General features: G+C 28.3%; 3 protein-coding genes across 6 annotated transcripts in view; 2 read left to right on the top strand and 1 right to left on the bottom strand.

Moving 5' to 3' along the window:
* Positions 1 to 1,103: 1,103 nt before the first annotated feature.
* The window catches only part of LOC105845143 (octopamine receptor beta-2R), a 23,932-nt gene continuing 1,784 nt past the window's right edge, over positions 1,104 to 23,251 (top strand). Inside the window, exons 1-3 of one of the 4 annotated variants that reach the window (XM_065792157.1) lie at positions 1,104 to 1,258; positions 6,922 to 7,004; positions 9,204 to 9,241. The gene's annotated coding sequence lies outside the window, so the exon portion shown is untranslated. The remainder of the gene's footprint in view (positions 1,259 to 6,921; positions 7,005 to 9,203; positions 9,242 to 23,251) is intronic. The other 3 variants (XM_065792158.1, XM_065792159.1, XM_065792160.1) reach the window with 3 other exon arrangements.
* LOC136077904 (octopamine receptor beta-2R-like) lies at positions 9,350 to 11,022 on the top strand. Its single transcript, XM_065792156.1, has one exon. The coding sequence runs from the start codon at positions 9,526 to 9,528 to the stop codon at positions 10,585 to 10,587; it is 1,062 nt and encodes a 353-aa protein (XP_065648228.1). The 5' UTR covers positions 9,350 to 9,525; the 3' UTR covers positions 10,588 to 11,022.
* Positions 12,566 to 13,033, bottom strand: LOC136078419 (uncharacterized). The gene has a single exon (XM_065794191.1). The coding sequence runs from the start codon at positions 13,031 to 13,033 to the stop codon at positions 12,566 to 12,568; it is 468 nt and encodes a 155-aa protein (XP_065650263.1).

Here is a 23,251-nt window from a genome sequence, read left to right on the forward strand (position 1 = left end):
CATTAAGTAAAAAGATAATAAGTTTGGATGGATGATCTCCGACTTATCGAGACATATTAGAAATTAACGGTTTATTTGTAATTTAAACAACTTTTTTTCCTCAGATGTTTGACAAGGTCATTTTCTCAGAGGTCCAACAAGACTATTCAATTTTCTTGATGTATTCAAAATAAAAAAATAAAAAAAAGTCTGCAAAAGTAAAACTTTTGATTTTTGTTATTTTTAGAGAAATTAAAGTATTTAAATTCTTAAATTTTTTTCTGGTTTCTAAAATGAATTAAAACTATTAAAGTTTACTGAGAAACTTTTACACGCATACACACACGTGGGTACACACACATCTACCGACATACATACACTTCGACAAGTACAAGATATACATACGCAAAATAAATTTAAATAAAATTAAGATTGAAATTGGATTAAGTAGAGATTCGACTGAAAAGTTTGAGATTAAAAAATTTGGTTTTATATTCCCATTAGAATTCTCCTTTTTACATTATCTTTAACCATGAAATATGACGTGATAGTTTAAAGCCATCTTTTTTGTGTTTTGGCTCCGTTTCACCTGCTGCAACTTCAAAAATTATCTTGAGCACACAGAGTTTAAGTTAGATTCAAATTTTTAAATATTTTTTTAATTGGAACAATTTATTTGAATTAATTGAACCTTCAATTATAAAATTAAGCTTTTACAATTTTAAAAGGTTTTAATGATTTTAAAAAATTTTAATAAGTTTTAATGATTGTATTTTTTATCCTTTAGTAATTTTAAAGAATAGATGCGTGATCCCTTAGCGCATCAAATTTTTTTGGAATGTAAAGAAAAACAATGAGCCAAAAGGAAAAATTATAGAAAAATTTTTTTCTATTTAAATACCTTAAATTAAACACTTTATTGTTTACATAGATAGTTTCTAAATAAATATTGCACCTTTTACTGCAGTATTTTAACTATGATGGTAAGTAAAAAATATTTTTTAAGCTTTTGTTGCTAGGAGACAGTTGCTTTTATTAAACTTTGTTATCAGACAGAAGAAAAACAGAAACAGTTTATGTTTACATGTTTATTAAGTTCTTTTATAAACATTATTCTCGTGCCATATGACGTAAAATAACTTGCGGAACTTTCAAGTCAAGTGTTAATTTGTAAAAAAAGTGTCTAATTTTTGAAACGTTAGCTGATTATTTTGCAGATTTCGTTACGCCTTTGCATAAATATTAAAACTAGTTACAATCTTGTATAAACTGAATTTTGGTAACACTTTTTTTGTTTATTCTTTTTTATTTTTTAATATCAACTTTTAACTGAATTTTTTTATTCTCCCATGCCAGATTATTAAATTAATAGTTTACAAATCTGGTAAATTGACACAAAGGTATTATATATATATATATATATATATATATATATATATATATATATATATATATATATATATATATATATATATATATATATATATATATATATATATTATTTAAAATTACTTTGTTTCAGTCTTACATTAGTAAATAAATGTTTAAAATCCTAAAAATCAACTTTTCTTAAGTCTAACAATTATTACTAAACCACTCTAAAACTACTCTAACTACTAAACTACTCTAAAAATTATTATTTAAACTAAAAATCTAATATTATAAAGCATATTTTAGACCAGCTAAACTATTTTGACCCAGTGTGCCACGGAATAGCGAATTTTATACTGTATTATTATTAAACGATAATTTATTTACTCTTATTAGAAGAAATAAAAACAAAATATTATAAAACAAAACAATGTTTTTTTTATTAAGTCTGAACATTTCCTCTGTTATTAATCATCGTAAGGTACAAATCTACTTTTTTACATTATCCGTGAATAGAATTACAAATATACTTCTTTACAATATTCTCGATTAGAACTTCAAAACTACTTTTTTTTCAAATATTCATGAGTGTACATGGCCGTCCCGAAGAGATTTTTAAGAAAGGAAGGATGGAGGGGGAGGAAGGAGAGTTATGAGGCACCTGTTTTTTGCCGAGTAATGGCTTAAATTTTTTTTTTTTGCCGATTAAGATCTTAAACAAACAGCAACAAAAAAAGTTTCTCGTAAACTGACATTTGCCAATTGCCAACTTTAAATTCAATTTTGCCGACTTAAGTGTCCAAGTTTGCCGACTAATAAATTCATAGGGGGAGGGGGGATTAAACACCCCTACGCCCCTGTCAGGACGCCTTTGTGAGCACATTATAATGTTGTGATTTTAATGCACAATTGTTATTTATTGTTTATTGTTAACAAGTTTTCTTTCCTTTTATTTTGGATAAAGCTTTCTGACTTTTTTTTACTTTTTTTTTTTTACTTTTTTTCAAACATGTGAGCATTTCGGTACGTTGGTGCTGATGCTAAACGATTAACAGATTTAATCCGGGCAATGGAAATGGCCAATATGATAAAATGTAATATATATTTTTTGTACTTGCCTGATGTTAATGTAAACACTAAATGGTTGCCTTCAGAGGCAGATATTTTTGAAGGCTGAAAAAGAAGTGCAATACGTGGTAAGTCTGATGACAGAACATTAAAAATGAAACACGAGTAGTGTTTGAAACCTGATCAATAAATCTTACAATGAATTAACACGAATAGTTTTTAACAATTTGTAACATATGAATTTGAAAACTCATTATTAGCAACTATGTCAGAATGAAAAGTTCATCCGAAAATCCTGAAGAAATGTTTGATAAAATTAAGAGATTTGCATAAACTTTATTTTCAATTACAGTTATACCATATATAGTGATTAGTATTTGATTGGATACAGCCCATTATTACGGGTCATTATATAGTAGCATTTATTGGCCCATACACTGACCAATTAAATACCTTTGGCTTGTGGCTACAATGTGGTGGAAAAAATAGCGTAGCTATTGCCACTCTTTTTGGTAAATCTAGACACGCAATAAAAACATGTCTCCCATGATTGCCAAGGATAAAAAGTTTGATAACTTTATCCGTTCTGAAATTATCAAAATTAATTAAAAATTTATACTTAGTCTTGAGCCATACTCAACAAACTGATAACTGTATAAACACTGATTTGGAAGTAGTTAGAGCAATCTCCAGAATTTTTCAAAACTGCAACCACAGATGCTACTTTCCAGCAGGCAGGATAACGAGATTTAGTATTCGCATTCTTTTTTTTATAATAAGACTTGTTTGTTCTTTTAATTATTTCTTATTGTTTTAATTATTTATTAATGATTTTTTATTTTAACTATTTTGTTGAAAAATAATTTACTCAAACGTGTAAAAATAATAATAGTAGTTTGTAATAATATTGTGCCTATCAATTAATTTGGTTCTTTGGAATGACAGAAAGAGTCAGAGCTCAGAGTCAAAGAATATGCTAATATTCTTTGAAAATAGTTCCGTTTTGTTGACGCAAGCAGTTTCCTTGACGTCCATTGTAAGTAAAGTTGTAGGAAAAGTTATCAAAGCCAGTATGGTTCAACACTTTGTTAAAAATTATCTAATTTCTATTAATCAACATGGGTTGTCATGATTTTATAAACAACAAAAGATTCTTAACTTAAAGTGCATTATAAACAAACATGCCAGTTGGGAATAAACAATTTCGATTAGCGAAGCTAAAGATTGAAAATCTTTGATTAGCAAACTTCTAATGTCTAATCTTATGTATAATAATTTACTCTCCAGAAATCAATACGGTTTTCAACCATCTCGTTCTATTTCTGACTAATAAACTGTTATGACAGAAAGTTTTATGTAGTAGTTGATGATGTAATTGATAATGTAGTTATGATGTATTTATGATGTAGTTATGATGCACTTGTATTAATGATCGTGATAATCGATCCTCTAAATTGTTATTTGCTGTTAACACAACTATATAATTTAGTCTTAACAATCTTTAATCTTTCTTTTGCGATAGCTTAGTGGATGCATCGTTTGTTGAATTTTAACCCAACAAAAACTAAAAAAAAAGCTAAACATTTAAAGTTAGAACAAAGCATCGCAAAAAATGTGCATCAATAAGTACATCAATAAATATTGCAACATGTGCGCATTGCAAAGTAGCAAAGTATTGTATCATACATGCGATTGTTTCATTATCTGATATAAAGAACATAAAATAAACATATAGTTAGCGGCCTAAAGTCACATCGGCAGTTGTATTAATAAATTTGTATGGATAACTGTTGGTAAATGTCAGTTAATAATTTCCACCATTTTCCACTTAAACTAATTCTATCATAAAGTTAAAAAAATTTATTTAATATTAAACGCAAACATATACAGTAATGCAAAACCGTTGCTTGATCAAGTTTGCCATTACGATGTTTAAATTTTAACAACAAGTGCAAAGTTAAACTTCCTTTGTGTAAAGTTAAACTTCCTTTGTGCAAAGTTAAACTTCTTTTGTGCAAAGTTTAGCTTTGATTTAATGAAAAAATATATAAAAGCAGTCTAAAAATGTGTGACAACCAACTCCGCTCTCCCAATACTCTTGGGAGCCTTTAAGCCTTTCTGTTTTAAGTTTTTAAGCCTTTCTGTTATATCTGTTTTTTTTTTATGTTTTAAGAATTTAGCAACTAAGGTTTTAATCAAAAACTAATAACAAAAACAAAGAACTTAAAAATTATCTAAATAGTATAAGTTTAATCATGAAACATAAATGATATAAACAACGTAATTTATAAAGTGTAAAGAATAACAGCAGTAAAATATTTTAAGAATGAAATATCGTTTAGTTACGATCTCATAACATAAAATAATCCACAAAGAATCCTATTATTCCTATACGACGGCATGTCTATGCATATCTCTGCACACATTATTTAACTTGAGGTCATAAAAACTCTTCAAGTATTTGAAAATATAAATCAACTATGATCAAAACGTTAAATAGGTATGGACCAATAAGGGTACCTGAAGCACACCGAGCCATTACTTCATTTTTTTATTTGGGTAAAGATATATTATTGTGCTGAATAGAGTAGGCCTAATAGCAACAACTACGATACTGTTCAACATGAATCGTCTAACCAAACAGTCTTATTTAGCATATTTTCTTCAAACTTTAACAGCATGATTTTAAAAAACTTCATTTTTTTTTAATCATCTTCATTTAGCTCTTGCACTGTACTTGATCTAAATGGTCGAAAATCTTCTTAAATAGTACAATAACAGCTGTTTTTGCTCATCTCCATTTTGATAGCATCTATTTAAATTGACAAGTCTTCAGTTTTTTGAACTTGAACATATACATTTCAAGCCGTTAAAGATAAAGAGTTTTTTTCTTTTACTTTTTTTAAGTCTATTATTACAAATACTCTTTTTTAAATATTCTATTAGATAAATATCTCTTAAGTCTATTATAATAAATACTTAATTTTAGATATTCTATATTTGTATTTCTTATGTCTATCTCTTATTTAATTTTAAAATCATGCCCTTTATAATTTCATAAAATTATCTTGGGATTTTTTGTATGTCTAAAAAGTAAAACTCTTCATTTAGCTCATCCAATGCAATTACATCAATTAAGACAAAATGCGATAACTCAATATTTAATGTTGTAACACAAACTAGTGCATTTTTTTTTTTACATTTTTGAAACTGTTTTAAAACTTAGTTCTTCACATTTTAAAAATTTTTTACAACCAATTTATAATAATTATTAATCCAAACACTATTTATCTGAAAATTTAGGATTTTGCATTGATTAATAAATAAACTTTGGTAATTGGCATTGATGCAAAAAAATGAAGTCTTGTTTATTTAGGTTTAATGCATTTAAAAAATAATTTGATGTGCGATAATAAAATTTTTTATAGAATTGCTTTTTAATTTAAACGAATAAAAAAATAAGTTTTGAAAAAACTAAAAACCAATCAAATTTTTAAAGTTAGTGCCAATTATCTTTAATTACCTTTAATTAGATTATATTAAATTTGATATCACCTTACCCCTGACCAAACAAAGTATAACGTTCCAATGTCACAATAGATTAAATTTTAATTTGTTAAATTTTTTTAAAATGGTTGAGATCGAACAAATACGCTTTGCAAACCATGCCAAGGAGTAGCTGTTCAAGGACATATAGCCTGTTTTTTGGAATAATATTTGATAACATATCTAATGTATAACATTGACCAAATGCTCATGGTGATCAAATATGTGAAAATTAGAATGTTAAAGCTAAGATATTTTTAAGAAATCGACTCATTTATTTTAAATATTTAGGGACTGATAGAATCAAAATTATTATGTGCCGAGCACAATGCTACATTAATGCTGCCACTAGTAGTCTGGAATCTACTGAGTCCAACCCGTGACAGCCGTGGAGTTGAGAAATCTATTGTGTACAACCTATTTTGAAGCTGAAAACTAAATTTACTAAATCCATCCTATGTTTTTAAAAACTTTGAGAGCTTTTTTCCTTTGTTTAAACCTGCTGATAAAGCACTCATTACACCTCTGCTAATAAATATTGACTTTCAACATCTTCCCCAAAGCATAATGTTAAAGCATTCTTCACTGCTTTGAGTTTTCCAGTGTAGCCATTTCTTAAGAAGTGTGACATTGCTAAATTGAAAAAAAATTGACTAGATAATTGTTATACCTAATTTTGAGATAGGAATGTTTCATCCTTCTTTAGCACTCTCTAATAAATATATAAATATGTTCAGCATATTTTCTCTTCCTAAGGTCAAAACTTAAGTAGGGTTACGGTCTTAAAAACTTAAGTAGGGTTACGGTCTTAAAAACTTAAGTAGGGTTATTGTCTTAAAAACTTAAGTAGGGTTACGGTCTTAAAAACTTTAGTAGGGTTACGGTCTTAAAAACTTAAGTAGGGTTACGTTCAGTTCTGAGCTATGAGTTTAGTAATTATATTTGCTATTTGTGTAGGACCAACAGCTTTTTTGTACAAGTTTTTGAAAACACGAAAACGAGTATCAATATCTTTTATGACATGTCGAATGCTTTTACTGGTATATTTTAATTATTTTCATTAGTTTTGTTTTATTTGTATTTCATGTTATACTTTCCTATACAATGTTCTTATATCTGAAGATATTGTTGGCATAGGAACAGCCACAAAAAGTCATCTTTATTACATTGATTTCTTGTAATAATATAAGAAGTTTGTTCTCAAGAGTTTAACCTATTAGATTTAAATGAAATAAGAATCAATTAATGAAATAGGAATTCCGCCCGTAATTTCATAGACAATTTTGACAAATCTGGTTCCGGGCGGAATTCAAAATATCCAATCGAGTACACCCCTAATAAAAAGTAATTTCTGCGATACAGTTTGTTCTCTGAACCTTGACATTTTTTTAACTAAGAAATTATTTACACAGGGTGCAGAGTACAGGGTTTTACTTTTGTTTTTTTTGTTTTTTTATTATATTTAAAAAAAACAAAAACGATCCGTTATAAAATATAAAATACAGAAACTTAATATAAATTTACAAGAAAAATATTAGGAAATAGAAGACTTGTAGAACTCTAATCCTCACCCTAACTCTAAGAACCCTGACCTATGCCTAACCCTTATGCTGATAATTACTAAACTTAAAACTTTTTCTGCATTTTATTTTCAGATATTTGATGAGATAACTCAAAAATTTTTAAAATGGATCATTCCTCAACAACGCGTTGAAATGTTGATCACTCCTCAGCAACGTATTATAATGTTAATGCATCAAAGAAATGTCAGTTTAACTATTGCAGCTCAACTTGAATTTCACCAACAGTTTTCGTCATTCATGTCTTTTCATGTCAAAATTCTTTTTTAACACTACCAATTTAAAGATTGGTTCAAAGAACCTATTTTTAAATTGGGCCAACGTCCAATGTTTAACGAAAATTTTCACAAAGGCCACGGGCAAGATGAAATTGTGCACACTCGTTAAACATTGGACATTGGCCCTACTTCTTATTTCTTTTATCGGGGTACATTTACTTCTTTGAACCATATTAATTTTTAAACATGATTTTGAACCTTTGAACCATATTAATATTGAAACATATCATTGAACTAATACTCTCAAAAAAAATGCACCATTTTTTATAATTATTACGGCACTAAATAAACTTACACTTTTTTGCGTACAAGAGTTAACTCAAGAAATGCTATTAAATTGCCAAAAATGTAATCTGTTTCCAGATTTTATCTAAAAAAAAACTCAAAAACTTTCTGACTAATGACAAAATGGCTAATAAAATTTAATGCAATCTATATCCATTTACGTTCTCGTAGGGTTACTGTATGGTGCGGAGTAACAACCCAATTGTTAAACCGTTTATTAAAATTTAAAAAGCTGACATAGTTGACGTAAACGACTCACGTAAAAATGATTACAGAATATATGGTTATGATTGGACGACACTATTTCCTATACTGCTGGAGAAACTTTTAGTGACCGCATCATCTCGAAATGAGACAATTTTAACTAGCCTACCTGATTACTGAAGTTAACAGCTACAGACTTTTTTCTGTAGGGCTATCTGAAATCTAAACCATAATCGAATGTTTTCAATGTTTTAAATATAAATTCTAATTCATTTTTAGTTTCGTTTTATTATTATATTCAACTAAAATACTCGACATTTGTGTTTTTGGTGTTGATGATAATGATGACGAACGATGTGCAACATATAGTTAGATATAGTTGATGTTGATTGTGATGCTAGCTCTAGAACTTGCGTAATTGATATGCACTAGTGAAAGATCTTTCTAATTGGGCTTGCATCTCTAAAAACTTTTTTTCAATTAGTTTAAGAATAAAAACCAATAATAAATTTTAAGGGGTGCAGGCCAATCAAAATTAAATTTAAAGTGAGTAGGTTTTTGATTTGCTCACAGAAGCAAACAAAAATGCAAAAAAAAAGCAAAAAAAATATTAAAACATCAAAAAGTGGTAAAATGATGCACAACTATACGTAAATTGACTTTCTTAAATAAAATTTTTTACCTTAACAAAATACTGTTATGAGTTAAGTTGATGGGGACTAAAGCATTCTTAAAAAACCCTCTGGATCCGCGCATGCTATGTTAATACGATAGTTGAATCGATGAAGTAAAGGGAAGTTTGAGGTTTAAAAGAAAAAAGAAAAAAAAAAAGAAAAGTATATAAAGTTCTTAACTTTTTAATCCTATTTTAAATTAAATATTTATTTTATAGACTTTGTCATTACATAGACTTATATTTGCATTTATAAGGTAAGTTGTAATTTTTTTTATCTATGCGTATTATTTACTTTGATGACTATATTTTTGTTGATCACGTAAAAAATCTTTAAAACAAAATTACACCTAATTAATTTAGCTTATATTTTAGAAAATTTTACCAGCCTGAAATAAAGATTATCTTAAAATATAACTCTTTCTTTATGTATGTTTTGGTATGTGCTAGTTGGAATTTTTCGATCGTGTGTGATTGTGAGTGATCTGGTTTCTTTTAATAAAAAGTATTATGGTAACCTATTGATTGAACCAAGAAAAAAATGCTAAATATAACAGCTGCAATAATACTTTTATTAATTCTTGCTGTGGCGGCTACTTTTTTAAATTCTTTATGTATATACATCATAAAAAGAACAAAATGTTTAAAAAAGAGACCATCCAGCATTCTTACACTAAACGTGCTACTAGTACATTTATTACAAAGTCTAATTGTATTGCCACTCTATGCTGCAAAAAAATTCACCATCAAAAGTTTCCATTGGGCTCAGTTTGTTGATAATTCATTTAGAGTTACATATATGATCACATTTTATGGAACTGTTCTTGGAGTATTTTGTATTAGCATAGATCGCTTTTTAGCAACCTATTGGCTCAAATCGTATAAACAAAGAATCACTAAAAAACGTATATGTGTAAGCTTGTTTATGTTATGGATTTATATAATTACATTATGCATGATTCCTTTTGTTCCTTCATTTCCGCTAAATACTTCCTTAAATGCGTCATCTTTCGACAAAACATACATTTATGTTCAGCAAGATGAATGGGTTATTTTTATGCTAATTTTTAATACAGCGTTGCCATACATTTTAACAATAATAATATATACGTATATTATTTGTAGACTTCAAACTTTGAAAAAAAAACATGACCGTTTACGAGATAACACTAATTCTGCTCAACAAAACTGCACTCTCAAAATGCGTGATAAAGATTTAAAACGTTATAGAAAAGTGACACATTTGACTGTCGTGTTAACAGTGTTCTATGGGATATTTTGGACACCGTCATTTATATATTACCCATTACTAAGTTTCTGTAAATCGTGTTTTTCTAGAGGATTTGAGAATTCTAGTTTGGAGCAATATTTAGGGTTTGTGACAAAATATCTCGCTTTTCTAAATGGTGTTGCAGCGCCGTTAATTTATTGCTTTTATCATGAAAACTATCGCAAAGGTTTTATGACAATTAGAAGATCTATTTTATACAAATTTTCAAAGCCTTTGGATATTTGCCTCACAACCTTAGATATCCCAGTGGGAACTTTGAACATGAAAATTCTTCTAAGCCGGAGAAAATGTGTTACTGTTGAAAAATCTTGATCAGTTTGCCAAATATTTTTTTGCCATTATTATTTTTTAATTTCTCAGTTGTAAATTTCTGGAAAACGTTTATATCTTTTTTAAGGTTATAAAATTTTTCTGTTGCAAAAGATGCTTTGAAATGTTTCGGTAAAGTTTTTATGATCTGATTAAGCAAATTTTTACGGCTAAAACTTCATGTAAAACTGAATTTTCGGTCTTAACCAACAGCATTTGACTTTACTACCAAACTAATTAGGCCTTAGAATTGCGTTGTTTTTAACACGTTCTAATTGTACTTAAAGAAAAGAGTTTTACTGAGATAAAATAAGTGAGTTTTTGTTGCATAAGTTTATTCATAGTAGTTATAAGGCAAATATTGTCTTCTTTTAGCCCGGTCATGTAGATTTTATTTATATAACACGGCATTGTATTCTTTTTTTTAATGACAAATAATTAAAATTATATATTAAATTTATACAAGTTATAATACTATGTTATAAGAGTTAAAATCTTTGCTGTTTAACTATATATTTACTAGGTTTTGACATTAATATAAAAGATTTTTCAGATATATTTTTCTTTCTTATTATTTACATTAAGAAAATATTACATTGTTAATAATTAGAAGTATATTGTATACTGAAAAATGCGGCACTATTGTCCCTATGTACCTTATATTTGTCAATATTAAACCTATGTACTTTAAATACAAAGTTTTCTGTTTCCGCATCGTAAAATCTTTCATAAAACCTATAAAAAACGTTTTGCATTCTATTATCAAACACGCGTTTAATGTTTACGTTCAAGACAAAGATGTTTTGAAAACATCTTAAGCTACTCTAAATACGTATCTTAAATGCATTATATACTTATTATATAGTATTAGTAAGTTCTGTTTTTCTCATAATGGCTATTAGAGGATGCTAAAGTTCTTCTGATATGCTTTGCTATGTATGTAGATATTATAAAAGCAGGCATTGGGCAAGATTATCAAAATTACAATGGAGTGAGCCAAAGAACCATCACGATGGCTGTTACTTTTGTATGATTGGTATTACAAAGTATAAGAATACCATCATTTACAGCACTTGTCCCTCAAGATGACAGCCTAAGGTACCACAACCACCATAAAATGTAAATAAACTCTCATCATACCCTCCAAATGTCTTACACTTAATTTAATTGAACATAAAGTGTTTACATTTATTTTTTAACTGAAGTTTTAAACGGCAACTGTTCATAGATAGCACAAAACAGAGTCTTAAAACAGTGTTATTTTACAATGGAAATAAATATCCATCTTTGCCTTTAGCAGACTCGGTACTTCAAATCTTGAATTAGATTACAATTATGTCGTTTCTTTTTATTTTCCCTAATACTTCCTAATATATACCTCTCAATATATGAAAAAGTGCTATATGCTGTGTAATTATGCTTACAATATTAAAATAGATTGATTCAATATTCTGACTTTGAGAAAATTCGCGCATATATAAAAGATATTTAATGCGGTAGTGGTGTAGTGGTAAAGCGCTCGCTTTATAGGCGAGAGGTTCCGAGTTCGATCCCCACCACGTCCCTGGTAGTACCGCGCTCAACTTGTTTCTCCGCGCAGCGGCCTTGTTCGTCAAGGTTCGTGTTTCGGAGTTTTAGAGTTGAGAGAGGGTTATAACCACTATTAAGTAGCCTCCTCATCTGTAGTGGCCTTCTCGACCTTGGGGAGGTGAATAACAAAAAAAAAAAAAAAAAATATGAAAGAAATATGAAGTTAAGCGTAAATATACACTATCGATGTCAAAACAAATGTGATTATTAATTTCATTGACAAAATAAATAAACATTGAAAAATCTAAGTAGGTAAAGATATAAAACTCATAACGGGTGATGCGGAAGTTATCAGACAAAATAAAAACGTCAATAACTTATTTATAAATAATAAAACAAACTACTATTATATTTTTTTTTAATAAAGCATTTATCTTTTAATAAAAATATATTATTTTTTATATGAAAAAATACCACCGTCTGCAATTGATCTCAATTTTGCTCTGACGCCTTTTATATGCGACTGTAAAAAGTTTAAATCATTTTCTTGTAGTTTTAGTTTAATGCGATCAATCAAAACTTGCTCTGTTGAAGCTTGCCAATCTCCCTCGTAAACCTTCTGTGCCAAATGTCCCCAAAAATTTTCAATTGGTCGTGCTTGAGGCACATTTGGGGGATTGGATTCTTTATCAATGTAATAGACATATTGGTCCATCCAATTTAGAGAATCTTTAGAATAATGAGAACTTGCTAAATCTGGCCAAAATAAATAGTTAAAGTCTCCATGATACTTGTGAATAAATTGAAGAAGTCGTTTTTCTAAACATTCATTAATATAGATTGATGAATTGATGGCTACAGCCTTGGAAGTGCGAAACAATGGCTCGGACATACCACGGTCAGATATGGCTATCCACATTTATAATTTTTTTGGAAATTTCTCTTTTCCTCTAAAACGAACACTTTCTGGGCATGTCTTTTTGTTGTTTGTGTAGTATTCAGAATTTCCAGGCATGTTGTCCCCTGCAAAACAAAAGTATTTTTCGTCATCGATGACTAGAAGCGATTTTTTGTTATAGAGTTGGTTAACTAGTTTTCTGCTTCTTTTCTTTGCCTTTATTTAAAATAGGTATTAAATTCAGTGATATATTATTATATATCACTGAATTTAATACCTATTTTTCTCTGACTGACCCCTTTTCGATTGTTGACAAATCTCGTTAATTCGGCTTTCTTTTCTCTAGTCCAGGATGTCGGACGACCAGGGTGCTTTCTATCAAAAAACGATTGAACAGTTTCGGGTCTTTTTAGGTTATCATATATTGTACTTCGAGCAAATTCTTCCTTTTCAAAATGATTTACGATTTTTTTTTTTTTTTATATATAAGGTTTATTTACAAAAAACATTTTTAGTCGCTTTCGAAAAGATTACGTTCAGCTGCATTTAACCTCATTTTAAATAATTGTGTTTCAAATAATAAAGTTTATATATATAGAACGTTTATGCCTACGCATAAAACCACAAAAACTAATTATTATACTCAAATAATGAAATTAGGATTTGTCCGATAACTTCCGCATCGCCCGTTATGATCTAACTTTTTTGTTAAAATTAACTTTTCTTCGAATGTTTTCTTTTGAATGTTTAATTTTGAATGTTTTCTTTTAATTTTTTTTTTGAAATGTTTTTTTTCCATCATTTTCTATAAAAAAAAAAAAAATTTTAATTTTTTCTTTGGAATTTTTTTCATAGGATTTTTTTCTTTTAATGTTTTCTTTGGAATATTTTCTTTTAAATGTTTCTTTTTTTGAATGTTTTCTTTCGAATGTTTATTTTCGAACGTTTTCTTTCAAATGTTTTCTTTCGAATTTTTTTTTTTTTTTAATGTTTTTTTTTGAATGTTTCCTTTTAAATGTTTTCTTTGGGATGTTTTCTTTGTAATGTTTTCTTTGTAATGTTTTCTTTGGAATGTTTTCTTTTGAATGTTTTTATTTGTAATTATATTATTTTATTTGTAATTATAGTATAAGAAAAACTACAGCATGAAAACGTAATCATTAAAAGCAAATTTAAAAGAATCTCAAAAATTTTTTAGTCAAGAAATTTCCAGTGTTCTATTATATTTTTAGAAAAATACTAAAAATAGTTAAAATACAATACAAAGTATTTGTCAGGACGCTACGAGTAATTTTTTTTTGGAAGTAATGTGGACAAAAACTAATTAAATAGTTCAAGGGTGATGTCCTGGATAAGAAAAATTATACGGGTAATTTAGAAAATGCGTAAGGGTTTAGTTGGGGTATAATTGGGTACTGATGACGTCACGCTATAATTTTGATTTCAAATCAAATTAAAAATTTAAATATTTATCTCAAAAAATATGCAACCTTGCCCTGAACAAAAAATATCAATAATTGATGTACAGATTTTCAACAGGTATGTAGTTATTGACCTCGTAGTTCTCAATTGATTACGTCACTTACATATTGGAGAATTTATACATTTCAGTTTTTTTCCGTGTATGCATATATATATATATATATATGCATTCACGGATGCACTAACGGATCTAGGGTGGGGCAAAGGGGGCGGCTGCCCCTTTTGCCCCACCTGCCCACCACGCCCCACCTTTACCACCCCAGATCCGCCTATGTATATATATATATACATATATATATATATATATATATATATATATATATATATATATATATATATATATATATATATATATATATATATATATATATATATATATATACACACACACACAATTTTTTAAAGGATTTTTTTTTATTAATAACTGATATTTTTATTTTTTAAATGATTTTTTTAATTAAAATTATTTTTAAAATCTACTATTTTTTTCACTAATATATGAAGAGCATGTTTGATAGTATGGCAATTCTGAGATTAATCTCAACTTGTTTGAGGTTCGCTTATTAAGTTTACTACGATCAAAACAAACAAAATGGCGTAAATTGAAGAAAAGAAGAACAAAACTGAAAAGTAGATAAAGAAGTGAGAAAAAATTATTTCTAAAAATGAAAAGACAAAAGGCAAGTGGATCTCAAAACAGAAAAAGAGCTGCAAAAAGCGCCAAAGAAGACACTTCATCCAAATCTTTCATGGAAACATTTGTGAAAAAACAACATTTTTTAGAAGGTAAAAAAGACTAATGTGAAATTAAACTTGTTATTACTAATAAAAAAACTATAATTTGTTTATTTTGTAGTTGCTTCAATAAATACCATTGTTACTCCTTCAAACCCAATTTTTTCTACAAGTACTGAATCAGTCTCTGCTGTATTGACTGGCATCTCAGCTTCAAGTAACACAATTTCTACAGAAATTATTTCAAAAGTAGAACAAGAAATAGAAGTGTGTCATAATGAAATTTTGCAAGAGTTGCATTGGCCACATTGGAATGTGGCCAATGACAGTTTCATTATCTTTTCCAGATGCAGTGGTATAAATTGGAACAGAGAGATTGCAAAATCAAAACTTCCCTTTCGCAACTGATGAAGAAAAAAAGAGAACATTGTCTAAGAAATGGTTTACACGTACACTTCACAATGGACAAAATGTCTTATGAACACGGTTATGCTATTCTCCTAAAAAAAATGCCTTGCTTTGTTTCTGCTGCTGCCTATTTAATTGAGAATCTAATTCATCTACAAGAAGTAGCTTTGATCTTGAAAAAAGATTTTCACACTGGAAGAAGCTTAAACCACGAATTCTAGGTCATGAGGGAAACTCCACTCATCGTTCTGCATTTTTAAAGTGGAAAGAATTGGAAAGAGGCTTCAAAAATGGTGGACTAATTGATGATCAGCTTTAGATTTATATCACTAGAGCCGCTCAGAAATGGAAGCAAGCTTTAGAGTGCGTTGCTGCAGCAATTCAAATGCCTGCCTGGCAAAATTTAGCATTAAGAGGTCATAATGAGTATCTACAATCAGATGAAAACTCTGGAAAGTTCCTTGCTCTTATGAAGTTTTTAGCCAAATTTGACCCATTCATGAAAGAACATTTAGAATCAGTCAGCTCAAAATTCTTTATCATATTTCTCTCATGGAATTCAAAATGAACTAATTAATCTGCTTGGTTCAAAAGTAAGTAAATCTATAATACTTAATGTAAAAAATGCGAAGTATTACAGCATCATTTTTGATACCACTCCTGATTCATCACATGTTGAACAAATGTCTCAAATTATTAGATATGTTGATATTAAAAGAGGCAAAGTCACAATGAAAGTAGCTTTTTTAGACTTCATTCAAATTCATGGTAAATCGGCTGAAGCGATTACAACGGAAATAACAAAAAAGCTTAATTTAGATGGATTGAATTTTCAAGACTGCAGGGGCCAATCCTATGATAATAAAGCAACTATGGCAGGAGCTAATTCTGATGTTCAAAACCGAATATCAGACTTGAATTCATTAGCAATATTTATCCCTTGCAATAACTACTTTTTAAATTTGGTTGAAGCCCATGCTGCACATGTAAACAATCAAGCTGTTACTTTTTTTGGCACATTGGAAAAATTATTTGTTTTTTTCTCATCATCAACTCATTAATGGAAAGTTTTGAAGGAACATGTGAAAATAACAGTAAAAAAACATTCAGATACAAGATGGAGTTCAAAAGCAGCTGCAGTTACCTCCATATCAACTCAACTTGAGGAGGTGTTGGAGCTTTGGAAACGTTACGTGATTGTTCTGGAGAAACACTTGACTCACGAAGTGATGCTGGATTTATTCTTTCTGCCATTTAAAGGTTTGAATTCGGTCAATTGAACTTCCTTCAATTGACCGAATTCTAAAGTGCTTACAAAGTAAAGAAATTACTATCAACCAAGCCTTAATTCAATTAGGAGCTTTGACTGATAAAATTGAAATTTGGAGAAATGCATTATGTACCTCATCCATTACAAAAGCTGAGGAAATGTGCAAAAAATGGGATATTACCGTTGAGCGTAGAATTCGAAAAAGGCTTGTCATGTCAGGAGAAAGTGCTTCAGATGCCGGTTTAAATGCTCAGCAAGCAATGGATCGATATATGAAAGAAATGTTGGAAAAACTTAATATTGAAATTTCTAACCGATTTTCATAGTTAAGAGTTTTAAATTAACGATTTGGTTTTCTGTGTTCCATTGAGTCTGTCATTAACATACTAAATTGGATAACTAATAAGGCAGAAACGGAAAGCCTTCAAACGAAATGTTTTGATCTTGCCTCTTGGAACTCAAAATGATCTTAATGGCAATGAACTTTTTGATGACTTTAAAGATATTATTGTCTCGCTTAGAAAAGGTTAACGACAAGAAAAAATGGACTTCTCTCCAATAGGGCTCCTTACCTACATTTCATCTTTGGGACTTGAATCATATAAGATTTAAGCTATTGCTTTACAGATATTTATAACTTTACCAGTCTCAGTTGTATTATGTGAACAATCTTTCAGTATGTTAAAACTAATTAAATCGTATATGCGTTCTACAATGTCACAGGAAAGATTGCCAAACCTTGCACTTTTGTCTATATAGCATAAATTTGCTTCTGAAATTGATTTCTGTGATATCCTTCAGGATTTTGCAACTATATCAAGAAAAATACAATTTTACCTGAAATACCTGTGCTCTATTGACTGTATGCTACAAAATATATTGTAATAATAAATGTGCAATGTATATTCATTTATTCATTTGTCACTTAGTCACTTTAAAAGAATATTAATTTTTTTGCTTGCAAGGAAGGGGTGGGGAGGGGGCGCCAATTTCCTTATTTATTTTCCAAAATTCCTAGATCTTCCACTATATATATATATATATATATATATATATATATAATATATATATATATATATATATATATATATATATATATATATATTCCTTTAAATCATCAGGTGCTTTTATTCCAGAGCAAATAGTTACCTTCTAAAATAGAACCTTAAAATAAAATAAAAAAGGTAGTCCAATTCCTCAAAATTTAGAGACTTATTCTTTTGACCATATTCTTTTGAGTGCTGCGAAACATATACCCTGAATCCTACCCTTCCCCATCCCACACAAGCCCTACCAATATCTCACAGATTGTTTTGAAAGTTTTGAAATCACATAGTTTGTCAATAATATAAACATCTTTTTCTTGAATGTATGGAGTATGCAAACAATTTCAATTACTTTTACAGCAACTAAGACTTTTATTTTTACTCGACATTATTTACTTAAATAAATATAAACAAATAAACACGTTTTTTAAGAAAAAACGAAACGGGAACGGTTGCTTTTTCAGATTATACTATTAAATTTATTTTTTGATTTAATATGTCATTTTGAAAATAATTATGAACAAAATTTTATTTTAAAAAATAAAATTTTATTGTTATTGATTCAAGAAAAAATATTGTAAAAATTTGATTTTTAAAAATGATTAATCCCGTGCGCATATTTACATACTCCACAAGGCGATAGCACACATGCGCCCGCGCACGATTTTTTGTACTTTTTTATAAAGAAACATATTTTTAAATTTTTGAAGAAGTACTTACTGTACCTATATATTGTTTTCTTTCTGACTATATTACTAAAACAAAAAAAAAATTTGAAACTCATAATTAGAATATTTATTTTTCATTGAAAGCAATAAATCTTAATGAAATTGAAATTGAAATAAAAATAATGAAATTTGGCTTTAAATATATCCCAAGATAGAGCAAACGCCAAAAGTCATGGAGAAGGGCATTAATTACATTCAACTTTTCGTGCGCGGGCGCATGTGTGCTATCGCCTTGTGGAGTATGTAAATATGCATCCCGTGCAATTAATTTGTAAAAACTTAAATGCTTTGCGACATTTAGTTTTTAAACAACATTTAAGATGAAATCTATTCGTTTAGTTTAAACTATTTTTGTCTTTAAATGAAGTTATTAGCAGTTTCCAAGTGGTCCTTAAAGATTATTTAACTTCCTAAAACATATAGAACACGTCTTTACAAGAATTAGAATGTTCACACAAAATGTTTAGTCTTCCTTTCTTTCATTTTTTTACATGTTGTGTCCTGTCTATATTAAAAGCTTAAATTAAAATAACAATAAAAAGTTGTATTAACTAGTTTTTAAAATTAGAGGCGATTTAGTTATTTCGAGTAAATTAATTTATTGGAGGTAATTGGAGATGTCGTAGAGCTTGGAAGTGTCATAGTTATTGTAGGTCTTGAATTATTGAACCGATTTTTATTGAAGTTGAAAGTGCTGACATAGTTACAGTAAAAGGCTCACGCTTCAAAAAAATGATTGACCAACTTTTAGATTTAAATTGATTAGGACTGTATATATGGTTTTGTACACCTCAAATGATGCTTAAGAAAACGGTGGATGTATAGCATTAACAGAATTTTTTGACCACATCATCTCAAAGGAAAAAATATAAACAAGAAAATAAGTGCCTATCTTCATAATTTTCATGTTTTCAAAAACCTACCTTAACAACAGGTTTAAACCAACCTTAAAAAGTCATTTAAAAAGTTTTCTAATTTGTAGTGTAGGTAAGTTAAACTATCAGAAAGGTAAATGTTTTTATGGGAAACGTGTTTTTTTATAGGATTTTTTTTAATAGATAAAAAATTTTATTTTCTATAATAATGTGTAAACAAAAAAAAGTTTTACAACATATCTACATTTATCATCAAGTCAAATAAAAAGATCTATATTTATCATCAAATCTTAGAAATTTCATTCTATTTGCTGATGAATCCAACTTTTTTTATTCACTCAAAGATATTAAAATACTTTTTAAATACGTTAATGAACAATTAAAAAAAGTTAATAAGTGGTTCTTAAGAAACAAACTTTCTCTGAATACTGACAAAACTAAAGTTATACTATTCCATTAATCAAATAAAATTGATAAAATCCCATTTAAATTACCAAATCTTAGGATAAACAAAACTATTATTAAGAGGAAATCTTTTGTAAACTATTTAGGCGTGGAGTTGGATGAAAATTTACGATGGAATTTTTATATAAACAGTCTAGAAAAAAAAATTTCAAAAACTATTGGATGTTATATAGAGCTAAACTATTTTTTAATTTTAAATCAATAAAAGGTTTATACTTTGCTTTTATTCATTGTTACTTAACATTCTGTAACACTGCTTGCGCAAGTACTAATCATGCAAAGCTAAAAAACCTTTACAATAAATAAAAACATGCATGTCGATTGCATTTGGTGCTGAGAAAGAAGAACCTTCCAAACCTCTCCTGTGTTTATTTGGAGCACTAAATATATATAAAATCAATTTACATCCAATTTTAGTTTTTATGTATAGAACTAAGTTAGGATTGTCTTCAAAAATATATGAATCCAATTTTAATGAAATCTTTCATTAATACACTTCAAAACTCTCAAAAAACAACTTCGTAGTTTCAAAATATAGTTTAAAATTGAGCTCATACTCAATTAAGTATCATTGACCATATCTTTGGAAAACATTCTTAGACATAAAAAAACATTCTTAGCTAATAAAAAGATAACCTCTCTAGATCTATTCAAAAAGGAATCTAAACAGTACTTCTTATTTATGGATTACACTATGCTTGATTTTAAATGTTTATTTTATATAAAGTTAAACTCAAATATAAAAATGAAGATAAATTAAAAAAATATTTATTATCAAAATCCGTATAATAAAGTTTATTAATGATTTTAACTCTCACTCAGAATGGTATATGTATGTGTGTAATATTTATTTGTTTTTTTGTTGTTTTTTTTGCTACTGTAGAAAATGTAAGCCAATTAGCAATTACTATTTCCTACTTTATGTAATAAAACTTATATAAAACAATACGATATATTATCTTCTAGTTTATATATTTACGTCTTTACAACAAAATATTTATGTAATGTAAATTACGGTTTTATAAAAATGGTGCTCGGTGATAAGAAATTAAGTTTTCTTCTTAATCCAGCTATTTATTTTGTTGTATATGTATGTATATGAAAACATTTATGTATATGAAAACGTATTTTGTTGTATATGTCTTTATAAATGAAAATATATATGAAAAAAAAAATCTTTTTGTATCTATTTTGTTTTTCGTCAATTTCTCCATTGCTTCTCTATTGTTACATTTTTTTGTTTAGATTTTCGTGGATATGTTTAGATTGGTGGATATGTTTAGATTAGTGGATATGTTGATCGGAGGCATAAATATGTTGCATAAATGTTTTCATTGTAGATTCTTAACCCTCTTTAATTGAAATGTACATTTTGTTATAACATTCAACTGAAATACTGGCATTGGTGTTGTTGTTATTGATGAAATTAATGTCGTAAACTCATGTTGTACACTCTGTGATTGAAATGATACTAGCTCAGATAAAGGACCTTTAAATTATACTATTATTTTTAACTTTGGTAGGTCAATACTGAACTTATTGAGAAAAAAAACTCTGTTTTTTTGAAAGCACCGACCGTAAGTGTTCTGATAAAGCACTTGCCACTCTTGTTTAAAACTTTTAATGAACTTTGAAAAGTAGCTGTATCAAATTTATTAATTTGAGAACTCAAAATATGATTTTAATCCGTTATTCAATGTACGTTTAACATGAAAATATATTCCAACGTCCAGAGGTCGCAAAAAGTATTGGAGCCGTGACACATTGGTAAGAGTGTTAGCTCAAAACCAATAGGTCCGAGGTTTGACGCTGACTATAGCCAAATAAGCAACATTGGTAATGAAGGAGGCATGAACTTCCTAGTTAAATACTCTTCCGCGGTGCTCTGTGATAAGACCGGAAGGACTTCTGGGGACATCTTAATAACCACAAAAAATATATATTGCGTAAATGAATTGGTCGGCAGAACAATCGGACGTTTTTTTTTTTATGCATTCTGACAACTTTCAGTGACACATGATTACTGCAAACATCTGACATAAAAAAACGTTTACCGTCAAACGTTTTAACTTCTAGGATGAATAGTCGTTCCGACCGCTCAATAAATTGCGATTTCTCCATCCATTCCTAATCCGATCTTGCATACACTGCGCCGGTTGAACCACTTTTACACAATAATTGATATAAGTATCTTTTTGATTTATAAACAACAAAAGTGGTAAATAGAAGCCTGATACATAGACGCGGTTGTTTTAAGGTATAACTAATTTTTTCGTTGTTTCCTGTTTTCTCCTGTCCCATTGCATGTTTGAGAGCGCACCTTGTATCTTTATGGTAAAAAGATGATTTTTTCCCTTGGTCACCAATAAAACCACACTCATCGCAGTTCCAAATTTGTGAAGCTTTTAAGTAATCAATTTTGGCATCGTCATTTTATTTCTTGTAGTTGTTAAAAAACTTGTCAATTATATTTGAAGTGTAAAATGACGCATTGTTTAATGCAACGTTATTGTCTAACCATAAATCATTTTTCAATCTCTCTTTAAAATTGTTTCACAACTGTAATGAAGGTTTTTTATTTTTGAAAAAATGATCTTATTTTTCAAATGTTAAACAATAAAAAATTTGATAAGATAATAATGATTCCTTTTAATTTTTAATTAAAAAAACATCTCAAAACAATTTGAAGAATTGAATCCGTTTTAGTGAAAATTTGTTTAAACCATTTCGGCTACCATTTCAGTGTATAAACCTTTATAAGAGGTCTTTTTTTCCTGTTTTGATTTGCTCAAGGAAGCAAATCAAAAAAAGATCTTTACGGAAGTTGTCACTATAATTAAAAACATTAAAAACTATATATAGCTTTAAATAAACAAAATACTACGTTTGCAGAGGGTATACTACTACGCAACTAACTTATAATTATATAAGTTTCTTTAATGAAACGTTTCCCATAAAAAATACTGCTATAAGTTGAGGGGTGCTGGAGCACTTTCAACTTATAGCAGTATTTTTTCAAAAACCCTCTGGATCCGTCGTGGTGTAATAATACTGTTGTTGACTTTGGTCAAGTAAAAACAAGTTTTCAGCTTTAAAAAACTAAAAAAAAGAAAATAAATAAAGAAAAATATATAGTTTTATATATATATATATATATATATATATATATATATATATATATATATATATATATATATAAATATATATATATATATATATATATGTATATA

This window comes from Hydra vulgaris, chromosome 03 (assembly GCF_038396675.1).
Source record: "Hydra vulgaris chromosome 03, alternate assembly HydraT2T_AEP".
Classification (NCBI taxonomy): domain Eukaryota; kingdom Metazoa; phylum Cnidaria; class Hydrozoa; order Anthoathecata; family Hydridae; genus Hydra; species Hydra vulgaris.